The 21,216-nt window shown below is 39.4% G+C and overlaps 1 protein-coding gene across 2 annotated transcripts in view; it reads left to right on the top strand.

The window, feature by feature from the left end:
• ldlrad4a (low density lipoprotein receptor class A domain containing 4a) overlaps positions 1-21,041 on the top strand; it is a 98,543-nt gene extending 77,502 nt beyond the window's left edge. For both annotated transcript variants that reach the window (XM_081376722.1, XM_081376723.1), the window contains 3 exons: positions 13,178-13,332; positions 14,259-14,312; positions 17,264-21,041. In XM_081376722.1, coding sequence (XP_081232848.1) covers positions 13,178-13,332; positions 14,259-14,312; positions 17,264-17,794 — 740 coding nt within the window. In that variant the 3' untranslated portion in view covers positions 17,795-21,041. The remainder of the gene's footprint in view (positions 1-13,177; positions 13,333-14,258; positions 14,313-17,263) is intronic.
• The last annotated feature ends 175 nt before the right edge of the window (positions 21,042-21,216 follow it).

Genomic DNA, 21,216 nt, shown 5'->3' with positions numbered 1-21,216 from the left:
CAAATTACTTAAACATGTATTTAAATCAACATCACTATTTTAGATAGTTACCCCTTGGTGTCTCAAATCCAAAATTTTTTTGTTTATGTGAGTGTTGTTGGGTCATTTTACCACCGTATTCCGGGTGTCTTTGGAAGACAAAAAGGGGGCAGCTTTAGGGTGTCACCCTCCACTCTTGCCCTCTGACAGCAGCAGCTGAGCCTCACCCTGCAGCAGTCAGCCAGCCTTGACATTGGCCATGGTCCCCTTCTTTGTGTCTGGTCCTGCACCCACCTTCTGGGATTCTCCATGGGCCCCAGGGGACTCGTCTCAGAGGAGATTGGTAGTCATGCTGGGGGTTTGACGAGCCCTGCAGGGAGGCATGTTGTGTGTTTTGTTGTGTCGTATCTGGACAGACCCATGTATGTATTCATGCTGTCTGATGGGGGTGTGCTGATAATGGATAGAGTTTAAGAGTTGCACGTCTCTCGCCTGTGTTTGGCTTTTGTGTAACCAGAGGACCAGACTTGTGTCTGATGTCAGCCTTTTTATTTGGAGGTCGTTTCCTTTAGGCAGTCACACAAACACAGTGGCAGTTGTGTCTTGTTCAGCATATTATTATTATTTTATTAAAACAATTTCTGAACTCCCTTAAGGTTCTATTGGTCAACTGATACGTGTTTTAAAAATAGCCAATACAGCATCAAGAATTTGATGAGTGATTAATAAAGTGATGTACTGTTTAAGTTATATGTAACTATTCTACTTTAAACAAATTTTCTGAAAAATTCACTAAATGTACACTACAGTTAAAATGACTAGGTTCATGCAAAAAAAAAAAAAGTTTCCACCAGAAAATTAAGCAGCACAATCTTTTTCAACATCTATAATAATAATAAATATTTCTTGAGCAGCAAATCACCATATTAGAATGATTTCTGAAGGATCATGTGACACTGAAGACTGGAGTTAGGATGCTGAAAATTCAGCTTTGCATCACATGAATAAATTACATTTTAAAATAAATTACAATAGAAAACAGTTATTTTAAATTGTAATACTGTTTTACAATATTACAAATTTTACTGTATTTTTGATTTAATAAATGAAGCTTTAGTGAGCATAACTTCTCAACTGTAGTGTATATTTTAATTTGAGCAGAAAATATGTAATCCAAGGAAGTGGCTAGATTTTAAAAGTAATTTTGGTAATCACAAATTATTTTGGTTTTTGATCTAAATGGCCAAATATTATCAGATTTAGTGGCCTGGTCAATATATATTGATCTATCACAAGTTCCATAATAAGTTTTAGTGGGTTAAATACAATGAGCGCCATTCTGCAATTTCTTTGAGGCAGCTTTCAGTTAAAAAATAAAAAATCCTAAATTAAAGCATCTAGCACATGCAGGAATATTTTTCATATGGTTAGCTGTAAATCGAAAGCCTTTTATTGTCTGAGCGCAAAAGCAGAATATTTAAGCAATGCAGTGAAGTTTATAGAATAATTTTTTTTTTTGTAATGCAGACATAGACGTTGCATTTAAAAAAAAAATCCTGAGTGTGGTTTTCAAAACAGTCACGGCACAACGTAGACCTATCTAAAGCAGCTTCCCTGTTTAGTTTTTACCCAGGAATGTAAACGATTTGTCCGCATAACACACACAGCATCTGGCCTCCCTTCCGCTGCCTTTTTTTGTTGTTGTTGTAAAATGGTGCATTAGTGCTCCGGGCAAGAGAGACAGCCGAGCAGACAGCAGACGCAACAGAATCAGATCAGACGTGATGTTATCAGACTGTGTGTCTCACACCCATCCCCTCTCATCAGGCATGCATGCACTGGGTCCTGCTCTCAGACATCACTTCTCCAACCCCCTGCTCTCAGAGTTGAAAGGTCAGAAGGTCTCTTCGGTAACTCTTAGCTTCTTATTCATCGGGCTCGTCCTCGTGGAGTTCCGGCTGCCTGATTTAAATATGAAAACAATCTTTTCTGCATTGGAAATTACCAGAAAAGAACCCTGCGTAAACATAAAGGATTATTTTAGAAATAATTTGAATATTTTAGGTTTATTTCACAGATCACAATTAACTTGATGATTGGATTTGTGGAGTTTTCTGAAATTCATGGAATCTTTTTCCATAGATAAATGAACTAAATGAAAAATGATTTATATGCACCAATGTAATGATACTCAGTAATAAACAGTAATAGTTACTTATGTAAATGTTTTAATACATTTTATTACATGAATAATATCACAACATTGACTTCCATTTTTGAGTGAGGATGCACAAATCAATGTAATGGCCTAATAAAATGTGCATTTCAATCATTGGAATGTTCACAATTGTGCTTATTTTGCACATGAAACAGAACAATTGTGTGTTGCATTGCAGTATTTTCACATGATATTTTAGAGTTTATCATATATTTTACATATATCTTATAGCAACATTAAACCTTCATCACATTAAAGCTTTGTTGTCGTGTGGCTGGTATTTTGGATGAGGGATGTGTCCAGACCCACATTTGAAAGTCAGTCGGATCTGATTATGTCGGCCACCCCTTTCGGCGCCTGACCCCATACTAAGAATGGGGGAGCATAATTTTATTAAGATCAAGTCAGCAGTTGGTCTGTCTGGGAAAAATTTCACCTTTCATTTCTATTATCTAAATATTCCATTTTATTTAAAGGGGACCTATTATGCAAAATTCACTTTTACATGATGTTTGAACATAAATGTGTGTTGGCAGACAGTGTACACAACCACCCTATAATGATAAAAATCCTCCCGCTCCATTTTTTTAATCTCCATAAATCTTAAGCACTGTCTCAGAACAAGTCGTTTGTAGATTCTAACTTTTATGACGTCACAAAATACGTATACTGCAAAATACTGCTGACAGACTCTGGTCTATTAGCATAGACCTCCATACTCAGTGAGCTGTACACAGTCCGCCGTTTCTCCATTTGTTTACTGTAAATGTTTTGTGTAATTCGCTGTGTATGTTGATGATAATGCAAGGGAGAGAGAGAGTTTATGGATAAGACTTTAATGCGCATTTCTTGTACTGTGTTTTATTCAGCTCTTATGGTGATTTTCTGAAGTGCAAACGGACGCTTCATCTTTAGTGTGATGTATATTAACTTCATAAAACTCATCAGTAAAGTTTTGGCCAACATTCGGACGGGGTCCGCTACAACAGGCTTGTTAGTTTTGGCCAACATTCGGACGGGGTCCGCTACAACAGGCTTGTTACTAATAGTCGATAAAAGCAAGATGACAACTTAAGTTATAACCACGTAATTAAACTATACCTGTTATATCTCCATGCAGCATATATTATCTGGCCCTGTAGTCCAATTACAATTCGAACCAAACACTGGTACTGACATTTTCAGTACGTGAGATTGTCCTGTTTTGTTGCCGGTATGAGCTCTGGAAGCTCCATCCTCTTCTTGAAAGGGGACTGGGAGCAGCAGTTTATTTGCATTTAAAGGGACACACACCAAACGGCACACTTTTTGTGCACTTTTCTGGGGACATCAGATTACACAAGACTGTTAGATATATATGATGCTCCTTATGTTATATTAGATGTTATGTTACTTATAAACAGGATCCAAAAAACACTCAACAACTGCCAAATGCAGGTTAAAATTTGACCTTTTTATTTCCTGCTACATTTTAAATACGAGTAACAAATTCACTGTCTGTCCTCATGTTTTTGTGACAGGTGCAGTTTTACTGAGAGAGTAAGACTGGTTCACCACTGCCTGACTGTTTGATGACAAGAAAAAAACTGCTAACAGCTGTCTTAAGGACAAAAATATTTCTGTTGAAAAAAATGCAGAACACAGTTTCATGGAAGCTAAGATCTATTAATGGCTTGCAAATGTTCTCTAATCACCTACAATTGGCTGGTAGCAAGAAGTAAATTGTTTTTAGTACTTTCCTTGACCCAGCATGTCACACAATACTGTTTACAAAGTATCCTGCAAGTGGCTTGTAACATGCAGTTATAGAATCTAATATCGATTTCTACACTGGGCCATAAGTGAATGACCAGACAATTAATGTGTTGTAGTTACCTGTCAATATATTTTGTCCTCATGGACACTTAACCAAAAGTGTACGATAGGATGCTAATATAGTCACAGCTAAAGAGCATTGTAAGGACTGGTCCACGCAGAAGGCATTTTTGCTGTTAAAAACACGAGTTGCAAGTCAGTGGAATGGACAAAAGTGCAAGGTCCAGAGACGAATAAAAAAAAAAAAAAAAAAAAAAAACCCCGTGTTTTTAGAATACCATGTCCTGCAAGAGATGCAGCTAAAGATGCAGCTAAAGATGCAAGGCGCAATGATTAAAGACATCCATCTAGCGCACATTGAAAAACAATGTAAAAGTAGCGCAGTTGAATGGAAAAATGTTCTCTGTGTGAATGGCTCCTAAGGCGTGATGAGCTGTGAAGTAACTGCAACCCCTAAAGTAATGACACTCACAATATAGCACAAGTTTGTGTGGTATTGCTTTTATAAAGTAAAAAACAAATTCATGAAGTGATATTTTTCTGTTAGAAGATATAGTCTCTTACATGAAAATATGAAAACTAAGGTTGATATTTGGCCTTTTTTGGTGCTGCACAATGAACTGGTGTTTCATAGATGTTACTATATGAGATATTTTAGCACGACTGGAATGCTGTATTGACCAGTCAGCATCCAAGATAAGAATTATATCCATTCTGTGATCAAGAAGGGCATGGTCAGGATGTTTAGTCTGTCTTGGATTTTATTGCCGGGTCTTTTTTTTTTTTCTGGTCCTGTTCGTCAACCACTTATTCTTTCTGCGTGTATGGCCGTGCAGCTGCGTAGGAGATGATGCACTGGATGTAGTGTGTTCCTCAGGGAGTGCATGGAGGCCGAGGGGTTGTATGTGTGTTAATCTAGTGAGTCAGTGTTCAGATTGGATGGGCTCTTACCTTCACATCTCATATTACAGCAGTCAGTGAAGTCACATGCTGAACCCAGTCATAATCATCATGTTGTTGACTTGATGTTTGCAGTTATTCTCTGAGTCTCAGCGCTATGTTTAGAAGACATTCCCCTGCCTGGACTAAAGCTAGCAAGGTTTAGCGTTCTTTCTTTATGGTTTCCCTCTGTGATAATTTCCATTATCTTTTTGGAAAAGTATAGTTTGTCTGGGGTTTGGCAGTGTGACACATGTATATTTGAGAGCAATTTGCACTGTCACTTGTGTCTGTTGTAAGAGCCACCAAGCCATTTGCTCTCCAATCATTTATGTTGTTCGGTTCATGCAGAGAAGATAAACAAAATGGAGGAAAATGGAGCTTTTAAAATGAGGGTAACTATGGCAATTTAATCTTTTGATCCAAAAATGAGGGTTTGGCTTATTGATATCAGTGCAGTTCAGAATATGCAAATGTATTTGTGTTGTTTCTGCTATTGTGTTGTGTTGTTTCCTTCTCTGCAGCATGTTAACCAATTTAAAATCCACATGAAATTAAAATTTCCTTTCCTTTCTTAATACATGTTCCTGGTGTTGTTGTGCAGTCCGTCAGTGCTTTGTTTGCACAGGAACCAAATGTTTCTATTAGAGCTGCACGATTCTTGACTAGTTGAGAATCATGACTTTTCTTGTTGTTGTTGTTGTTGTTTAAAATAGAGATTTTGAATAGACAACGGAACAAAATAACATGTAATTTACTAGAGGTTCTGACAAAATGTTAACAGCTGCAGACTATATTAACTATTTAAATAATTTTGTATTTTTTTTTTTACATTTTGGTTTGAATGAATAATTTAATTACTCGCTCATAAAGACTTCAGTTGTTTCATTACTGGATAAATAAGTGATTATGAACAAATCTATTGAATGAATGATTTAATGACTTGATTCAGACACACCTACTAGTATAATGATGTAATTGATACAACCCTTGTTTGAAGCGTCAAGTTACTTTCAAAAGGTGATTTCCTCCATTTTGATCGCTACCGTAGTGTTTATCTGAACTATAGACATTTATCACAGTACTTCCATGATAATTTAAATTATTATAACAGAAATAATGATGGTTTAAAATACTGTTTGTGAAGCTGATTCATACCTTAACATGACAAATGCTCGCTCTGGGTCAGCAGCAGTGCCAAATCAGATTTGAATGTTCCAGTGTGATCGTACTTGTCAAAGGTTTATAGACATCTGAATGGTCATTTAGGAGTAAGATCGTGTAGATGTTTAAATTGAGATCACAATCGTTTAACGATTAATCGTGAAGCTCTAGTTTCTATAGGACAATGTATATTGTATGCAGCATTTGTCTGTTGTGCGTACACATGCTGTTGCATCGTAGAGTGCTTGAAGAGCTCTGCCATGCCGTCAGAACTACAGAGAGAACATCATGTACCAAACACTATTTGATGAAGAACTAAACCCAGAGCTGGGTCCAGTTTCAAGGGGATATGACTCAATCTGCCTGGGCGAACGGTAGTGAGAGGTGGAGGAGGAAGAGAAGGGGGTGTCGAATTGAAGAAGAAGAGGAGGAGAGGGGTGTAAAACAATATTTGTGGTAAGTCGACGTCACCGGTGGGATGAGATGAGCTGCAGGTTGGGGGTGGGTGTAGGGGGACTCTGCAGCAGGTGGTGTCTGGGCCCAAGCAGAGCTTATCTTGTGCAGTCTTACGAGGAGGTTAAATAATTAAAGAAAAGTGGGTGTTATGGCATGGGGAGTCTAGACGTGTCTGGCGCCCTAATGGGGCGTCTCTTTAATACGAGAGCTTTATCTCAGATTAGAGAGCGAGGTCAGTGGCTTGCGCCCTGCTTAGGTGACAGTGCCGCTTTGCTAGCGAGGCACAGATGAACAGCTCCTGCCACTGGCACGATTAAATCACCCTAGTTCTCCATCACACTTCCTGCTATCTCTCCCACTGTGAAAGACCATGAGTTAGATAGCGGCGTTCATTTTTAACTCATTGATTGATTATGGTGTGCCTCAAGTTCGTAGATTTGGCCCGTCTTTGTTTTTTTGGGTGGCTCTTTGAGTTGTTCTCTGATCTCATTTGTTCCATGAGACTCAGTTTATTGAAGTGTCCTTACTTTCTCTCTTTTCTTTCCTCTGTCTCCCACATTCTCTCAGTCTCTCTTGCACTCAGTCTCTTGCGTTTTTTATACACCTTGTGTGTGAATGGAAAATGTCTGTCACACAAGAAAGGGCTGCTCTGGTGAAAGACTTCACAAGCTCTCCCTCCCCTTTCTCTCAGTTTCCCCAAAACAGAAAAACGGGAAAATTCCACAATGCTTAAATGCCTCTTTCTTTCTTTCCTAAATAGAATAAGCCCCACACACTGTTGAAGCCTGCAAATATTTACTGAAGTAGCAATACGTTGGTCTATCGTCCTTCCACAGATATTTCTTTTCTGGCTTTCTTTCGTTATTTTGCCCCTTCCACAGCCTCTCATAAAATGACTCATAGTATGTTGCTAGGGAATGTTCCAGAAAGGGACATTTACTGCACCAGGTTCAGGCTTCCCTTATGATTGTGTTTCTGGGTGAAACCTGCCGTCTTTCAAGTCTCCATCGCACATGTGCATCTGGCATGTGCCCTTTCCTTTTGTCTGGCATTCTGATGGGACAACTCAGATAACACAGGAGGAGGGGGAAATGCGTCCCCTCTTAAGTTCCCATAATGCCTTTGTTGTCTGGTGAATGCTGTGACGTGGGTGAATGGATGGTTAACTACATTAAGGCTTGTGCTTGATGAAGCAGTGCTATTATGACTGGCTATGTCCATCTCAGTTTTTCTCCTGTTACCGGTACAGCCTGCAGTCATAAGTGCCCACATGGGTGGCCGATGGCTTTATGCATGTCCAGTTTGTGCATGGGATCTACTGGGGATGCTCACTTTTAGTGTTGTTTGTACTCACTGCACCACAAGCTGGCCCAAACTAGAGAGGACGCAAGGAAACTTTCAATGTTTTTTCTCTCATCTTCGCTGCCTTGCCATGTCGATGAAGTCACTTGGAAATTAGTCGTTCACCGCGCACACACACAATCTTTCCCGTGGAAATCTGTTGTGTAATGTGTGCTTTGGTAGGAATTCAAAGCCCAGTCTAAGAACTTTCCCTCACTGCTGTGAGTTCAACTGTTGGATCACTCATGACATGATCTCCACATACTGTGCCCGACTCCATGAGAATAGTACTGTACCGGAGAGACATTTGGAGACGGAGCACAGATGGCTGGCAGTGAGCAGCAGTCCCCATTCTCCAGCCTCTCTCTCCCCCTCCTCCTCCACCCTCTCCGTTTCTTTACTCCCAGATCGTGAGAGCACAGCTGTTTTCCTTCTGTTATGAAACTGCGGAGAGGAGGAAACAGGAAATGGCTTCATGAAATATAGATCTGGAGGCCAGACTTGGTTGTCTTTGCAGCTTGTGTGCACAGTATAAAAAAGAGAGAGAGAGAAAGGGGGAAAAAAGTTTCAGATAGGCTTATGTAATGCTTCCTCCATTTCCTTCAGCTCAGAAATGGAATGGCCTCCACAGAACAGAGCGGTCTCACAGCTTCTAGCACACTTCTGTGCAGCCAGGTCTTTTTCCGACCTTAGAGACGAGGTGACGACTGCTTGAACAACATTCACCGAAGTTCCAGTTTACCTAAGAGTCTGTTAGAGGCTCTGTGACAGGTGTTAGTGCATATCTCCTCTTAGCTATAACAACACAATGGAGCAGCATACGTAGTGGTAAGAGGATTGAGCTGTCTAATCTCAGAGAGTCCACATAAGGCTAACCCAAATTAGCCCAGCTGCCTCTCTCCCTCGCTCTAAGGCTTGCTGTTGTGCAGTTGTTGCCACATTATCACAGCCTGTTTACATTTCTGCCCTGTTGCAAACAGGCTGACGATGGTTTGTTGTGTCTGCTCTGTCTGGGGTTTGTGTCTGTAATCATAACACATTAACAGATCTTCCGGGATGCCGTCACGTCTGACTTAGACTCTTGAGCCCTCTGATTAGCACAGGGAAGGTTAAACAAAGCTCAAGCAATATGATTTTATATAAGGATTACAAGTTTATGTAACTTGCACTCTTGGCAAAGAGATAAAAAATAAACTGTTCTGATGACTCACAAGTCACATTGAATTCAGTTGCATTGTTATCTGAGCAGTAGCTAATTTGGCTACAACCAATAAGGACCCGACACACTAATTACACACCTGCTTTTAATGGACCCTAGTGAGGTTAGACACCATATTTAATTTGACAAATTAAAGCAGGACTGTGAGGGATAGATGGACAGTTTATACAGGTGTCTATTGTTTAGCTGGCAAAACATTGAAAAAGGTATCTTTCCAAAACAATTTGAGTGAGCAAAACATTTCAGTTCTGAAAATTAGACATGACCAAAGGACATACAACCTATTGGATGGACTGTACATCTGTACTTACAGCATTGTTTTCAAAACATAGTGTCAACCCTGACTACAGTCTATTTTGACCATATTGGATGCCGTCATCTGTTGTTTGCACATTGGGTTGTTTGGGTCCGAACAAGCCATTTTGAAGGAGGATAGATTGAGGCTACTCTGATGAGATTAGCCTGTCAATTTAGAGAAAACTGTTACATTGTGTTACAGCGGCAGCGGGCAGTCCTGGATGGGGAAATGGTGCTAGAGCTGTGCCTGGTACTGTAGGTTGGCAGAGATTACAAACTTAATATCTCAGAGGTGTGTCAGTTACAACATGTTTGCCCCACCCCCAATCTACCACCAGTTGTCTGTCTCTTGGATCTGGTCCAGGCCGTAATCCGGTTATGGGCAGCAGATTTGGGCCGTTTTATCTCCTATGTTGGGTTAACTTCTGGGATGTGTCTGGTCTCTGGTCCTCTCCTCCAAGCCCTCAACAGATGGGGTCTTGTCTTGCAAGCACTCTCTCCAGAGGAGTCATGGCAAAGAGCCAGCGCCAATGCAGCTTATTTAACAATGCCACTACATGGCCCAACTGCATCCTGGGAACAGCCTTTCTGCTATTGAGAGAAAGTGATCATGATGGAAATGATAGTAACTCAATTTTGAAACAGCTCACCTATAGAAACTATTAGCTGGACATCTCAGGATGGATGACTAGTCGTTCAACAACTGACAAGTAGTTTATTGAGATTGATTTAATTTAATTTATTTTCTTTGTTATTTTTTTAAATCACAATTAAAGAAGCAGATATTTTCTTGCATGTTATTTTCCGTTATTTATGACATGCATCCAAATTAGGGGTGTAACGATTAGTTTTAACAACGATTCGATTCATATCGCGATTCGTGGTTGTCGATACGATTCAAGGACGATATTGGTTAATTTAGAACGATACGATCCGAAACGATTCAGTGACTTGAAATCGATTCAGTGACTTTTTAGCCAAAAATTCTTGTAAGGGAATCAGGTATCAATTAATTATGGATATAAACAAACAAGTAAACAACAATTAATTTCAAATGCATTCACATTTTATTTCAATAGAGTAGGACTGCACGATTATGACAAAAATCATAATTGTCGATTATTCCCTTGATATTGTAATTGTGATTAATTACGATTATCACAACATTGAATGATGTTTTTAATAGTTTGGCCATGGGACCCACATTTCCCCATGGTCATCAAGCCGCGACCCACCTTTTTTAGGAATTATATAGGCCTATTATAATACATTTGTTTACACAAAAATTGTTGACACACAAGTTCTGTCCCCCTTTACTTAACATACAAAAAAAAAAAATTGTACGAATATGACAAATACTGATAAACAGTAGGCACTGTGAGGTTAAGCTATATAGCAGTCCCAAACTAGTTTTTGTTAATACAGTCTTGGTATGAGCCACCACAGTATATAAAAATATATACTAAGTGGCATTTTGTTATGGAAACAACAACAATTAGGCTACCATGTTGATACACAATAATGGTGTATCTTACTAATTTACGATGTTGCATGCTCGTATTTCTTTTGCGCTTTAGTGAAGTGATATTTGCGTGTGCAATTGAAGAGTGCGCGCTACTGCAGTATATCGGCTGAGAGGACAGGAAAGTCCGTTTTTCTGAGGTGAGAGACTTTGCGCTGCTTGACTGTTGTCGCGCTGCTGCTGGCGCGTCACATGGCGACGACGTCACAGATAGGCAGACTGAATCGAGTAACCTTTAACGCCTTTATCATTAAAAGTGCTTAGAAAAAACATCCATATAAAGTCTGACGTGCTTAAATCCAATGCGTTCTTTCCTAGTATCGATACAATCGATTCATTGCCTTTTAAAACGATATTAGATCGATATATGTCGTCCGGAAGGCCAACTTGCCGAGCACAGATCGATGTTGTTGGATCATGGGAATATAAATCGATACATCGATGTAGTTGATGAATCGTTACACCCCTAATCCAAATGTAATGGATTATCAAAAAAGAAAAAAATGTAGGGCAGGGACTTGGTTTTGTGCATTGGTTGTTGATTGGATTTTGAGATGTGGACATTGCAATCAAAAGTGGAGGCAGATGAACGTGAGCTTGCAGAGGCGGGTTTAAGCAAACTAAATTATTGGAGAAGTCCGGCATATGTCACCAGAGAGAAGTCTGATGTTTTCAACGGAAGATCCATCTGTGACATTTTGATTAAACATTAAATATATGTGGACAAATTGTATAACAGGCGTTTGAAAAATAGATAAGGTGAGTTTTCATTGCATGCTAAATTTAAAGAGGATGAATTTGAGTTTGTAGCTTCTTGGAGAGAGCCATCAAAGCACCCATTTCATTCAGATCTTCTTTCCTGCGTAAACCAAAGTCCATTGTGCTTTGCTGATGTCATAGTCGTAGGTTTGAAAATTATTACCCTTAACATCAGTGTAGATTGTGTTAGACAGCTAATGTTGTTCGTGTAAGGGTTTACTTCAGTACCGCAGCTTTGGAGCAGTTTTTCCATTGTCTCAAAACATAAACCTTCATGTGTCAGAGTGAATTGTGGGAGTTCCTCAGTGGGCAGCAAGGATAACAAGATTTCTCTGAATATACGTGTGGCACATTTCTCTACATGATTTTCATGTGACTGGAGAGCAAGTCTGTTTTGACTGGGCCCATCTGTGTGTGAAAGTGTGTCGGCAGGGTGGGCTGTGGTCAGCAGGAGGTTGAAAGAGAGGTCTACCCTGTTTGTAACAACATTTCTGCTCCCTTTTTTACACTAGTGCAATTTGCTGGAGAAGTCTAAAACAGGATATTAAGAGGAGACTTTCATGTTCATTCAGGCATTCCTTTCAAAGGATTCCCAATACATGCACCTCTGTGAAGAGGAAGTATGACAAGAAACATAAAATATTAATTCCGTCCTTTGACTGTGAGGTCTACCCATGACATAATCATCAGTTTATAAAATCAGAGCTGTGGCCTAGCAGTAAGTGCACATGCTTTGACATATTGAGCTGCGTTGCTCATGTGGGCAGTGCAAGTTAAAATCTAGCTCGCATCATATCCCCATCATATCCTCTGACCTGTCCTATAAATAATAAAAATGACCCAAAATCTCTTTCTCTTTTTTCTCCCTTCTTGACTTGATGTAGGTCAGAAAAGCCATTTGAAATGTCATGTTATCACATTTTTGTGGATTAGTCTGTTGCGTCACTTTTTGAGTCTGTTCCCCACACCCAATCTCAATACTCTCAGAAGTGTTCATTTTATTGCCCCCTGGTGGTAAGAACGAAGAACATGTTGTGCTCGCTGTGTCAATACTTGTATCCATCCGTATTCAACTATCTATCTTTTCGCTGCCTCTCTGAGGTTCCTGAAAGCTTATAAATCATTAAGAGTAATCATTAATACTATTTTGAATTAATTATAACCCCTAAAGTTTAATGCCTAACTTGTCTTTTACTGTTTAAATAATATCTCCTGAAATTGTGGGCATTTTTGAGGTTTTGCGTATTTGAATTTTTTTTTTTTTTTTTTTTTTTTTTTTTACCAGACAATTACCATCTTAGCAACTGCATAGCATTGCCCTGGCAACCACCCACGACACCATAGCAGGGAGTTTTGCACAGGGAAACACTACTCATTTTCTATTGAAAATGTTAAAATCTTCTATTTTTTTTTTTTGCAATTGTGTGAAATATGCAAATCATTTTCTCTCTGTTTTCTTGTCTTGCAGCTGAACTGGAGTTTGTTCAGATAATAATCATAATTGTGGTGATGACTGTAATGGTAGTTGTGATCATCTGTTTGCTGAACCACTATCGGCTGTCGGCCTGGGCCTTCCTCACACGCCACAGCCAGGCCCGAAGACGAGAGGAGGGCATGCAGCCGGTAAGTGTGCGTGTGAATTTTATTCTGAGTGGGTGTTCGTTTGATTCTCCAGTCGCCATGTGTGTCCTGTCTGTGTGAGCTCTGAGTGGGTGTAGAGTTCCTGTTCTTTTGTTTGATCACCATGTGTGTGACTTTGTGACCGTGTTCATATGGGACTCGGCAATGTGCGTGCCAGCTTCAGGGTCTTTGTGTCGGTACACCTGCACAAATGCATAACGCAGTTCCTAGGGATGGGTCATGATGGTCAACTGGCTCCATTAGTCAATTTTTTTTTTTTTTTACTGTGCTTTATAATCAACAGGCCTGTTTTTTGTGAGGAAAAAGTTGCAGTTATCCATATTTCATTAATAAACATGTCTTACAGTGGATACAATGCTAAACCAACCTAATTATATAGGGTTTCTATTAGTCTAACTAGTCGTTCAGGCAACCCACAGACTAGTCGATTTTGGAATTACTTAGTTCTGCACATCCCTGGTTGTTCTTTATGTTGATTTACGTCCTGTAGTTGGGAACGCCAAGACAAGCTCGTCTAGACTGCAGTCCATTTCACCTCCTAGCATGAGAGAGAGTCGTAAAAAGATAGAAGAAGGTGACGATGTGATTTAGCAACAGATGTAGAGCATGAAAGGAACCGAGCTCTTAAATTTAGAAACAAGCTCATAAATTTAGAGAACAGCTCATTTTCTACAGCTGCATTCTCAGAGGCCACATAATTTACCAGCAGCCCTGAATTAATAATACATGATATATTATTGTATTCTCATATTAACTGTATGTGCATTTAGATCGAGTATTCTAATGTCTGGAGCAAATTAGTTTTTTTACCCAAACTCAAAACTCTAATGCATCAATTGAAGTTGTTTTTAATGTGTTGTCTTTAATGCATGACTCACATCGGCCCTCTCTCTTCTGCATTATACTAGGACGGCTGTGCATGGCCAACAGACAGTTTGGTGACGCAACAAGGAGCCACTGAGGTTAGTCAACTGACACGACCTATTATTCAGCCTTTCTGCATAAAGTTATGTATTACTCTGTTTATTGTCATGTTTTGGGGCGGGACAACATAGCTAAGAGCTAATAGCTCAAAAAGCTCAATATTGTTAACCCTTTCAAAGACAGTTATTTCAATATTTATCTATTTGCTCTGAAATTACTATATTTTCCACTAAATAAACACATCAGTATTATTTTTATTTATATACAACAGTATAACACAGCATTATAATAAAAATCTGTTTTACATGTATTTTTTTTTACATCTACATGTATTTTTTTTTTTTTTTTTTTTTCAAAATATACACTACTGATCAAAAGTTTGGGGGTCAAGAAGTAAGTTTTTTTTTTTTAAATAAATGAATACTTTAATTCAGCAAGGATGCGTTAAAATTAATTGAAAGTGACAGTAAAGACATATTACAAAAGATTTCTATTTCAAATAAATGCTGTTCTTTTGAACTTTCTATTCATTAAAGAATCCTAAAAAAAACAAATGTAGCGATATTAAGCTGCACAACTGTTTTCAGCATTGATGATAAGAAGAAATGTTTCTTGAGCACCAAATCAGTGTATTACAATAGCCGCTTTCCGACCGGAGGAACCTTTTCACAGTTCCTACAACTAATGGCTAAAGTACCCGTATGTTCTTGCGGTGCACACAAGCCGACTAGGAACGACTTTAGTTCTAGGAACTCCATTTGGAGGAACTAATTTAGGTCCTACTTCAGAGTAGGGTCTAAACCAGCACTATAGAGCTGGTAAGTCCCGCCCATCCGTAAAACCCCGCTGGACCTCTAGGTTGAAAAATCGTCAATGCAAGTGAATGGGAGAAAATAATTATTTTCTGGTCCCGTTTGAATTGTGCCATGAATGTGAACATATGTTGTCTGTGAATTTTGTATATAATTTTTCATGTTACGAGTTTGACCGTATATTGTATGATTCTTCGGCTAGCAGTTGTGGAAAAGACATAACGAGAAAGACAACATGTCGCCTATGTGACGTCACCCCATAAAGTTGATTTACCCGTGGTTTTCGCCACGCTCAGCGATTTTGTCCTCTCCCTGAAAGAAGGCGGTGAAGTGCACCAAAGACACAGCCATGTTTAGCGGGATCCGTGAGCTAGTGTCCGTGTGCGAGTGGTGTTGACGTTTCAAACGCGTCGAAAGCAGCGAAGAGTTGTAGTCCACAAAGTGCTCTCACACAAAGTCTAACCGTATCAACCTGTTAAATTGTAGCATTCTTTACATGAAAAATTATATAAAGAATTCACAGACAACATATGTTCACATTCATGGCACAATTCAAACGGGACCAGAAAATAATTATTTTCTCCCATTCACTTGCATAGAGAGCCTAAGTCCCGCCCCTCCGCTTCCGGCTCATGGGACCTTATTTCGGAAAAAAATATGTATGGAAGTCAATGGCGAGAGATAACTTATCTTTTTATTCTGTCTGCACTGTGCCCTGAACTACACATATGATGTTTGTCAATTTAAAAGGTAATTATGAAAGTCAAGAAAGTCGCAGTTTGTCATAAAACAGAAGAGTAACTCTCAGGCATGACAGCGTAACGTTACGATTATAATGTAAGACTATAGAAAAAATGTCAGACGTTAGCTTCAGTAAAGTTAGCTTCATTCATTGAGAGAAAAGGTATGACGTCCCATGTGCGCCTTCTGGGTTTGTAGTCTTTCTAATTACGTATTTTCACAGTCTTATACCTCAGCAGTTTTACATCAAGCTGCGACTTTCTTGACTTTAAAATGTATCTTTTAAATTGACAAACATCATATGTGTAAATCAGGGCACAATTCAAACGAGATCAAAATATTTGTTGTCTCTCGCCATTGACTACCATACAATATTTTTCCGAAATAAGGTCCCATGGTGGTCGACCGGAAGGGGAGGGACTTAGGCTCTCTATAGGAACTACTCGTGACGTTAGTGTACACTGATGACCGAACGCACGCAAAACACCAGCATCTGCCATTTTTAAAACAGCTAACTTATATGTAAACACACAGATTATAGCCTATATATTTACTCCATAAACTAACTATACAAACATGGAAAACAGTGATAGATGGGCCTCTAAACCTTTATGCTGAAGAGAAAATCCAACGCAACTTTGAGGGGACCAAGTCAAACATGATTATGTATTTCTGCTCAGCTAGCAACACTGGACATCAGCCACACGGCATAGGCTAATAACCTTTTTTTCATATACTGTCTACTTTCTATAACAGTTCTATCTAATAACATATTAATCAGTACTGTTAGACAGATCGCTAACTAATAAACAGAGAATGCGAGCATTGCTTGCTCTGGCGTTCTTAGCGCCGCCAAAATAAAGGTCCGTCGCGCCGTCAAAATAAAAGTCACCGTGCTTGCATCACTCCCTTACCCCTCCTACCAGTTCCTATGGCCACTTGGCCAGTGCAAACGCAAACAGCAAAACCGAGTTTGGGGTAGAGTAGTTCATAGAACTGTTTAGAAGTGGACAGTTCCTATAACTAAGTTCCTGTAACTACTTGGTCCGAAAGCAGCTAATGATTTCCGAAGGTTCATGTGACACGGGAGACACAGAATGGCTGCTGAAAATTCAGCTTTGCCATCACAGGAATAAATTACATTTTAAAATATATTCAAATAGAAAATAAACATTTTAAGTAATAATCATATTTCATAAGATTACTGTTATTACTGTATTTTTGTAGCATTGGTGACCAAAAGAGACTTCTTTAAAAAAAAAGAAAATTATACAAACCCCCAACCCCTTTTGACAAACATAGTATATTGATTGTATAGTTAATTTATTGTGTAATTATTCTGGCTGCATGTTTAAAAAAAACATGTTTAACTTTTTATTATTCATTCTTAGGTTAAATTCTAAAGGTTTAATGAATATATTCTTCTCTGTGTTCAGGTGATGTATGGGCCACGGAACGGAGAGCGCTTCAACCCTCCTTCATTTATGCAAAGGGACCGATTCAGTCGCTTCCAGCCGACCTACCCATACCTGCAGCAGGACATCCACTTGCCGCCCACCATCTGCCTGTCAGATGGCGAGGAGCTGCCGCCCTACAAGGGCCCCTGTACCCTGCAGCTCAGAGACCCAGAGCAGCAGCTCGAGCTCAGCCGTGCATCCGTTCGCGCGCCCCCCAACCGGACCATTTTCGACAGCGACCTGATAGACGTTTATGTGCACGGAGGCGGGCCACGGCCCCCAAGCAGCAACTCTGGCAAGAGTGCCTCGAACTCGCACGTGGAGGGGCCGCCGCCCACCTATAGCGAGGTGATGGGTCAGACGTGCCCAGGCTCCGCCTCCTTTATGCACCAGCACAGCAATAATGCACCACCCTCCAACCAGAGGACAGCCAGTCGCTCCCCCCAGCCTGGCGCAAGCACAACCCTGTTCGTCAAGGTTAAGGAAAGCCGGCGAGACAAACCCGTGTGACTAGGAGGCATGGAGAGGGCCATAGAGAGTGCGTGCCATCATCTGTGCTCTCTGGTACTTCCTCCTGGACCTAAAGGGGAGTGGCTTCACTGTTAGACCACTCCCCTTGCACAATTTGAATTGATTATTGCGGAACCAAGCTTACAAAGTTTATTTTTTTGTATTTTTTTGTTTCGTTTTTGCTAGAACTTCGGGGCCTTGTATGGATGTTTGGGCTCCTTGGCTAAATCTCTTTTTTTTTTTTTCGGTTTTGTATGCTTTCATGTATTTAAAGAACACGCGTGTTGGCACAGATTGTTTGCGTGAGAGACCACATAGGTCATAGGATTGAGAAATTTTCTATTCGTTTGTGTGCATTTCCAGGACTTGTGCACAAAAACTGTTCATAATCAATCAAAATCCAAATTGAGTGCCATGATAAAATCTTAAATCTTGGGGATGTGACTTACAACAACAACAACAACAACTAAAGTCTTTATGTTGCACTTATTCTCTGAAGAGTAGAAACAGCAACCCTTAGTTAGTTTTTATATGTCAATATGTCACAGGTCTTTGATGGTTCCTTTGGAATTATTTCCTTCCTTTTTATGTTTTTCGGTTTCCTGAAATGGAGATGTAGAACTCTGATCCAGCCTAAAATCTCTACAAATGAACTGCATCATGGCACTTATTTCAAGAAAAAGGGTTGTTCAAATTCCAGTTCACTTTTTCCACTGACCAAGTGAGAGATATTGGCATGGATATCTGCAGATGGAAGTCACGACACATACGCCACTTTCATTCTGTCGAGTAGCACTTTAAACTTACGTCACTTCAGCATTGTCATGGGGTCCAATGGAAGGGAATCATGGGAACTGTAGTCTTATGCACATCCTGTCCCTTTCTGAATGAGTGTGTCATACTGTTTGTTTTCCACTATAAAAAGCATGCGTATAGTTTTTTTTCCAGTTATCCATACTATACTTTAGTTCACAATCATATATGGATCTCATATTTTATCCCTTATTTTCATCTCCTGGAATGCCGTTTTATTCCAAGGCAGCACAGGAACACATTTTGTCTGTTATTTGTCTGTTTATTCAACACCAGTATTTATTCTTTTATCTGTTCTGAGATTTTCATCCAAACAAAAAGTGTACCAATCATGACGAGGTACATCCCGCTTTTTCCTTTCTTTGTTTGAAGTTGTATTCAATCATCACCACATGGCACACATTTGGAATGCTTTCAGACATGTTGATTGTGGTTTTGATCACATCTGAGCTTTGTAAACCATCAGTCTTTGGCCTTCCCTTAAAAAAAGTACCATAGAAAACCTATTTATTAACTAGCTATTTATTAAAGTGACCAGTTTGAAAGGATATTTAGTCAAAGTCAAAAATAGGCTTTTATACAACCTTCTTACCCCTTAAATAGCAAGATTCTACTATATCACCCATCCGCTTTGGCTCTGAAACGGCCTCCTGTCATAGGCTCTGCTTCTGTCACTCATTCTGACCACGCAGTTTGAGTTCGTACTGTATTGCTGCTGCTGCTGCTATGCGCTGCTACTGCTACTGCTGCTGTTGTTCGTTCGGTATGTAGGCCTACGTCCGCTTCCCCATTACTTTATATTTGCTTACCAACCGAGACATAGATGTTTCTGCTCCTTTTTGTTTTCTTCGTTAACATTAGTGCAGTTCCGCTGTCATAGTCGTGCTAGGAAAACAAATCCAAATGTATTTTTACATTTGCAGCCGAGAGGTTTGCATGTTACTATTTACATGAGCAAATTCGGTGCCTAACAGTCATGTTTAAGCAGACATAGAAACCCACTTGCACTCAAAAGTCCCCACCTTTGTTGTGCCTCACTTCCTATGGTGCTTCTTTCAGTAGTCGGACTCTGTTTATTTGTACGGTGCTGTATATAACTTGAATATATTATGCACATATCCTACCCAATGGGTAGAAAACCACAAGAAAGCATTGTTAATACTGTAATATAATGTATAGATAATATTAAAAAGAAAACTTTAACACGGTGGCATCAAGTTTTGTGAATGCCTTCAATTGTGCTTTGTCTTTTTTGTAAAACAGAGTAATGTTTGCAAAGAGAAATGCTACAGTGTGGTCACATAAATACAAAAAGACTTCTTATATTTTTTTTCCTATACAGTAAATGCAAATCTGTTATGTGATTAAAATATTCTGAGGCAGTTATATAAAGGATAAATAGCTGCTGCTTTTGTAACTTCCAGAGAAAGAATTATTATGCCAGCGCTTGTCATTTTATTTATTGAAATTTATTTTGTGACTGCTATAGCTGTTTGGACGTGTATTAACCACGCTCGACCGATCGCAGAAAATAACTCGGCATGACGTAATTGTACCGTAGTTATCGAAACGAACGGAACCGACTGCCGACTTTTGGGCTCCCACGAGGCCTTTTCTCCAGCCCGAGAGATGGTTTAGTGGTTCATATCAAAACGAAGCTCAGGGTGAGGCTTTGTTGGATCGGCGAGACATCCGTGGGAAACGGTTAACATTTTGTTCTTTTTTTTAAATGCACATAATCGAGTTGTGTGGTATATAAAAGAGCATCAAATGCATACATGAGAATCCAGCCCATAGCTGATTGTTACTGCATGTTCATGTTGTCATTTTCCTCGGCATAGCAGTCTCGCTCCGCTCCAAAAGGATCCAATCGCCTCTCCAGAACACTCGGTAATTATTCCCTGTACCCGCTTGAATGAACGAATCAACGAGTGAATGACTGACTGACGAGTGACGACTTAGACGTGTGGCTGTCTGGCTGACTTCAGCATCTCGTTCCATGGATCTGGAACTCCGACGAATCCACAGCACTGTTCATCATTGGCCTTGAGCGAGATCACAGGACTATGAAATTTTGGACTACAAACTTTTTTTTCCTTTTTTTTCTTTTCTTTTCTTTTCTTTTTTTTTTTAAACAAGAAAACAGTTCGGTGAGCGAGGAACACTGCTGTCCTTACGCCTTTTTATTTTTATTGTTCTATTTAATTGTGATGTCAGCGGTTTTCAGTTTGAGGTCTGGTAATTGCAATACTTTTACAGGAAAAAGGTGACTAAAAATGATTTTAAAAAAATCATAAAAAATAAACACACGGGGAAAAAAAAACAAAATGAAACTATTGCTCAAAGATACTGTTGTAGTCCCTCATGAAACGATTCCACGCTTGTTCTTTCGCTGTCATCAAATGGCTAGAGAGAGCAATTAAAGTTGAGGAAAAGAACCAGAATGAGTCTCTTTTGTGCTTTGTGTTTGTCATTCTGTTATGCTCCTGAAGGCGATGTGAAACTTTCCTTTAAAGGTGAAAAAAGTCATTTTTCCCATAATAAATACAAAGGATTCATAATTGAAATAGGCATAGTAAAAAAAAAACAAGCAAACTCATTATTTTAAA

The sequence above is a fragment of the Scardinius erythrophthalmus genome (assembly GCF_964197995.2).
Source record: "Scardinius erythrophthalmus genome assembly, chromosome: 10".
NCBI classification, from domain to species: Eukaryota; Metazoa; Chordata; class Actinopteri; order Cypriniformes; family Leuciscidae; genus Scardinius; species Scardinius erythrophthalmus.
Note: the sequence above shows the minus strand (reverse complement) of the source record. Positions and strands in the feature narration are given on the sequence as shown.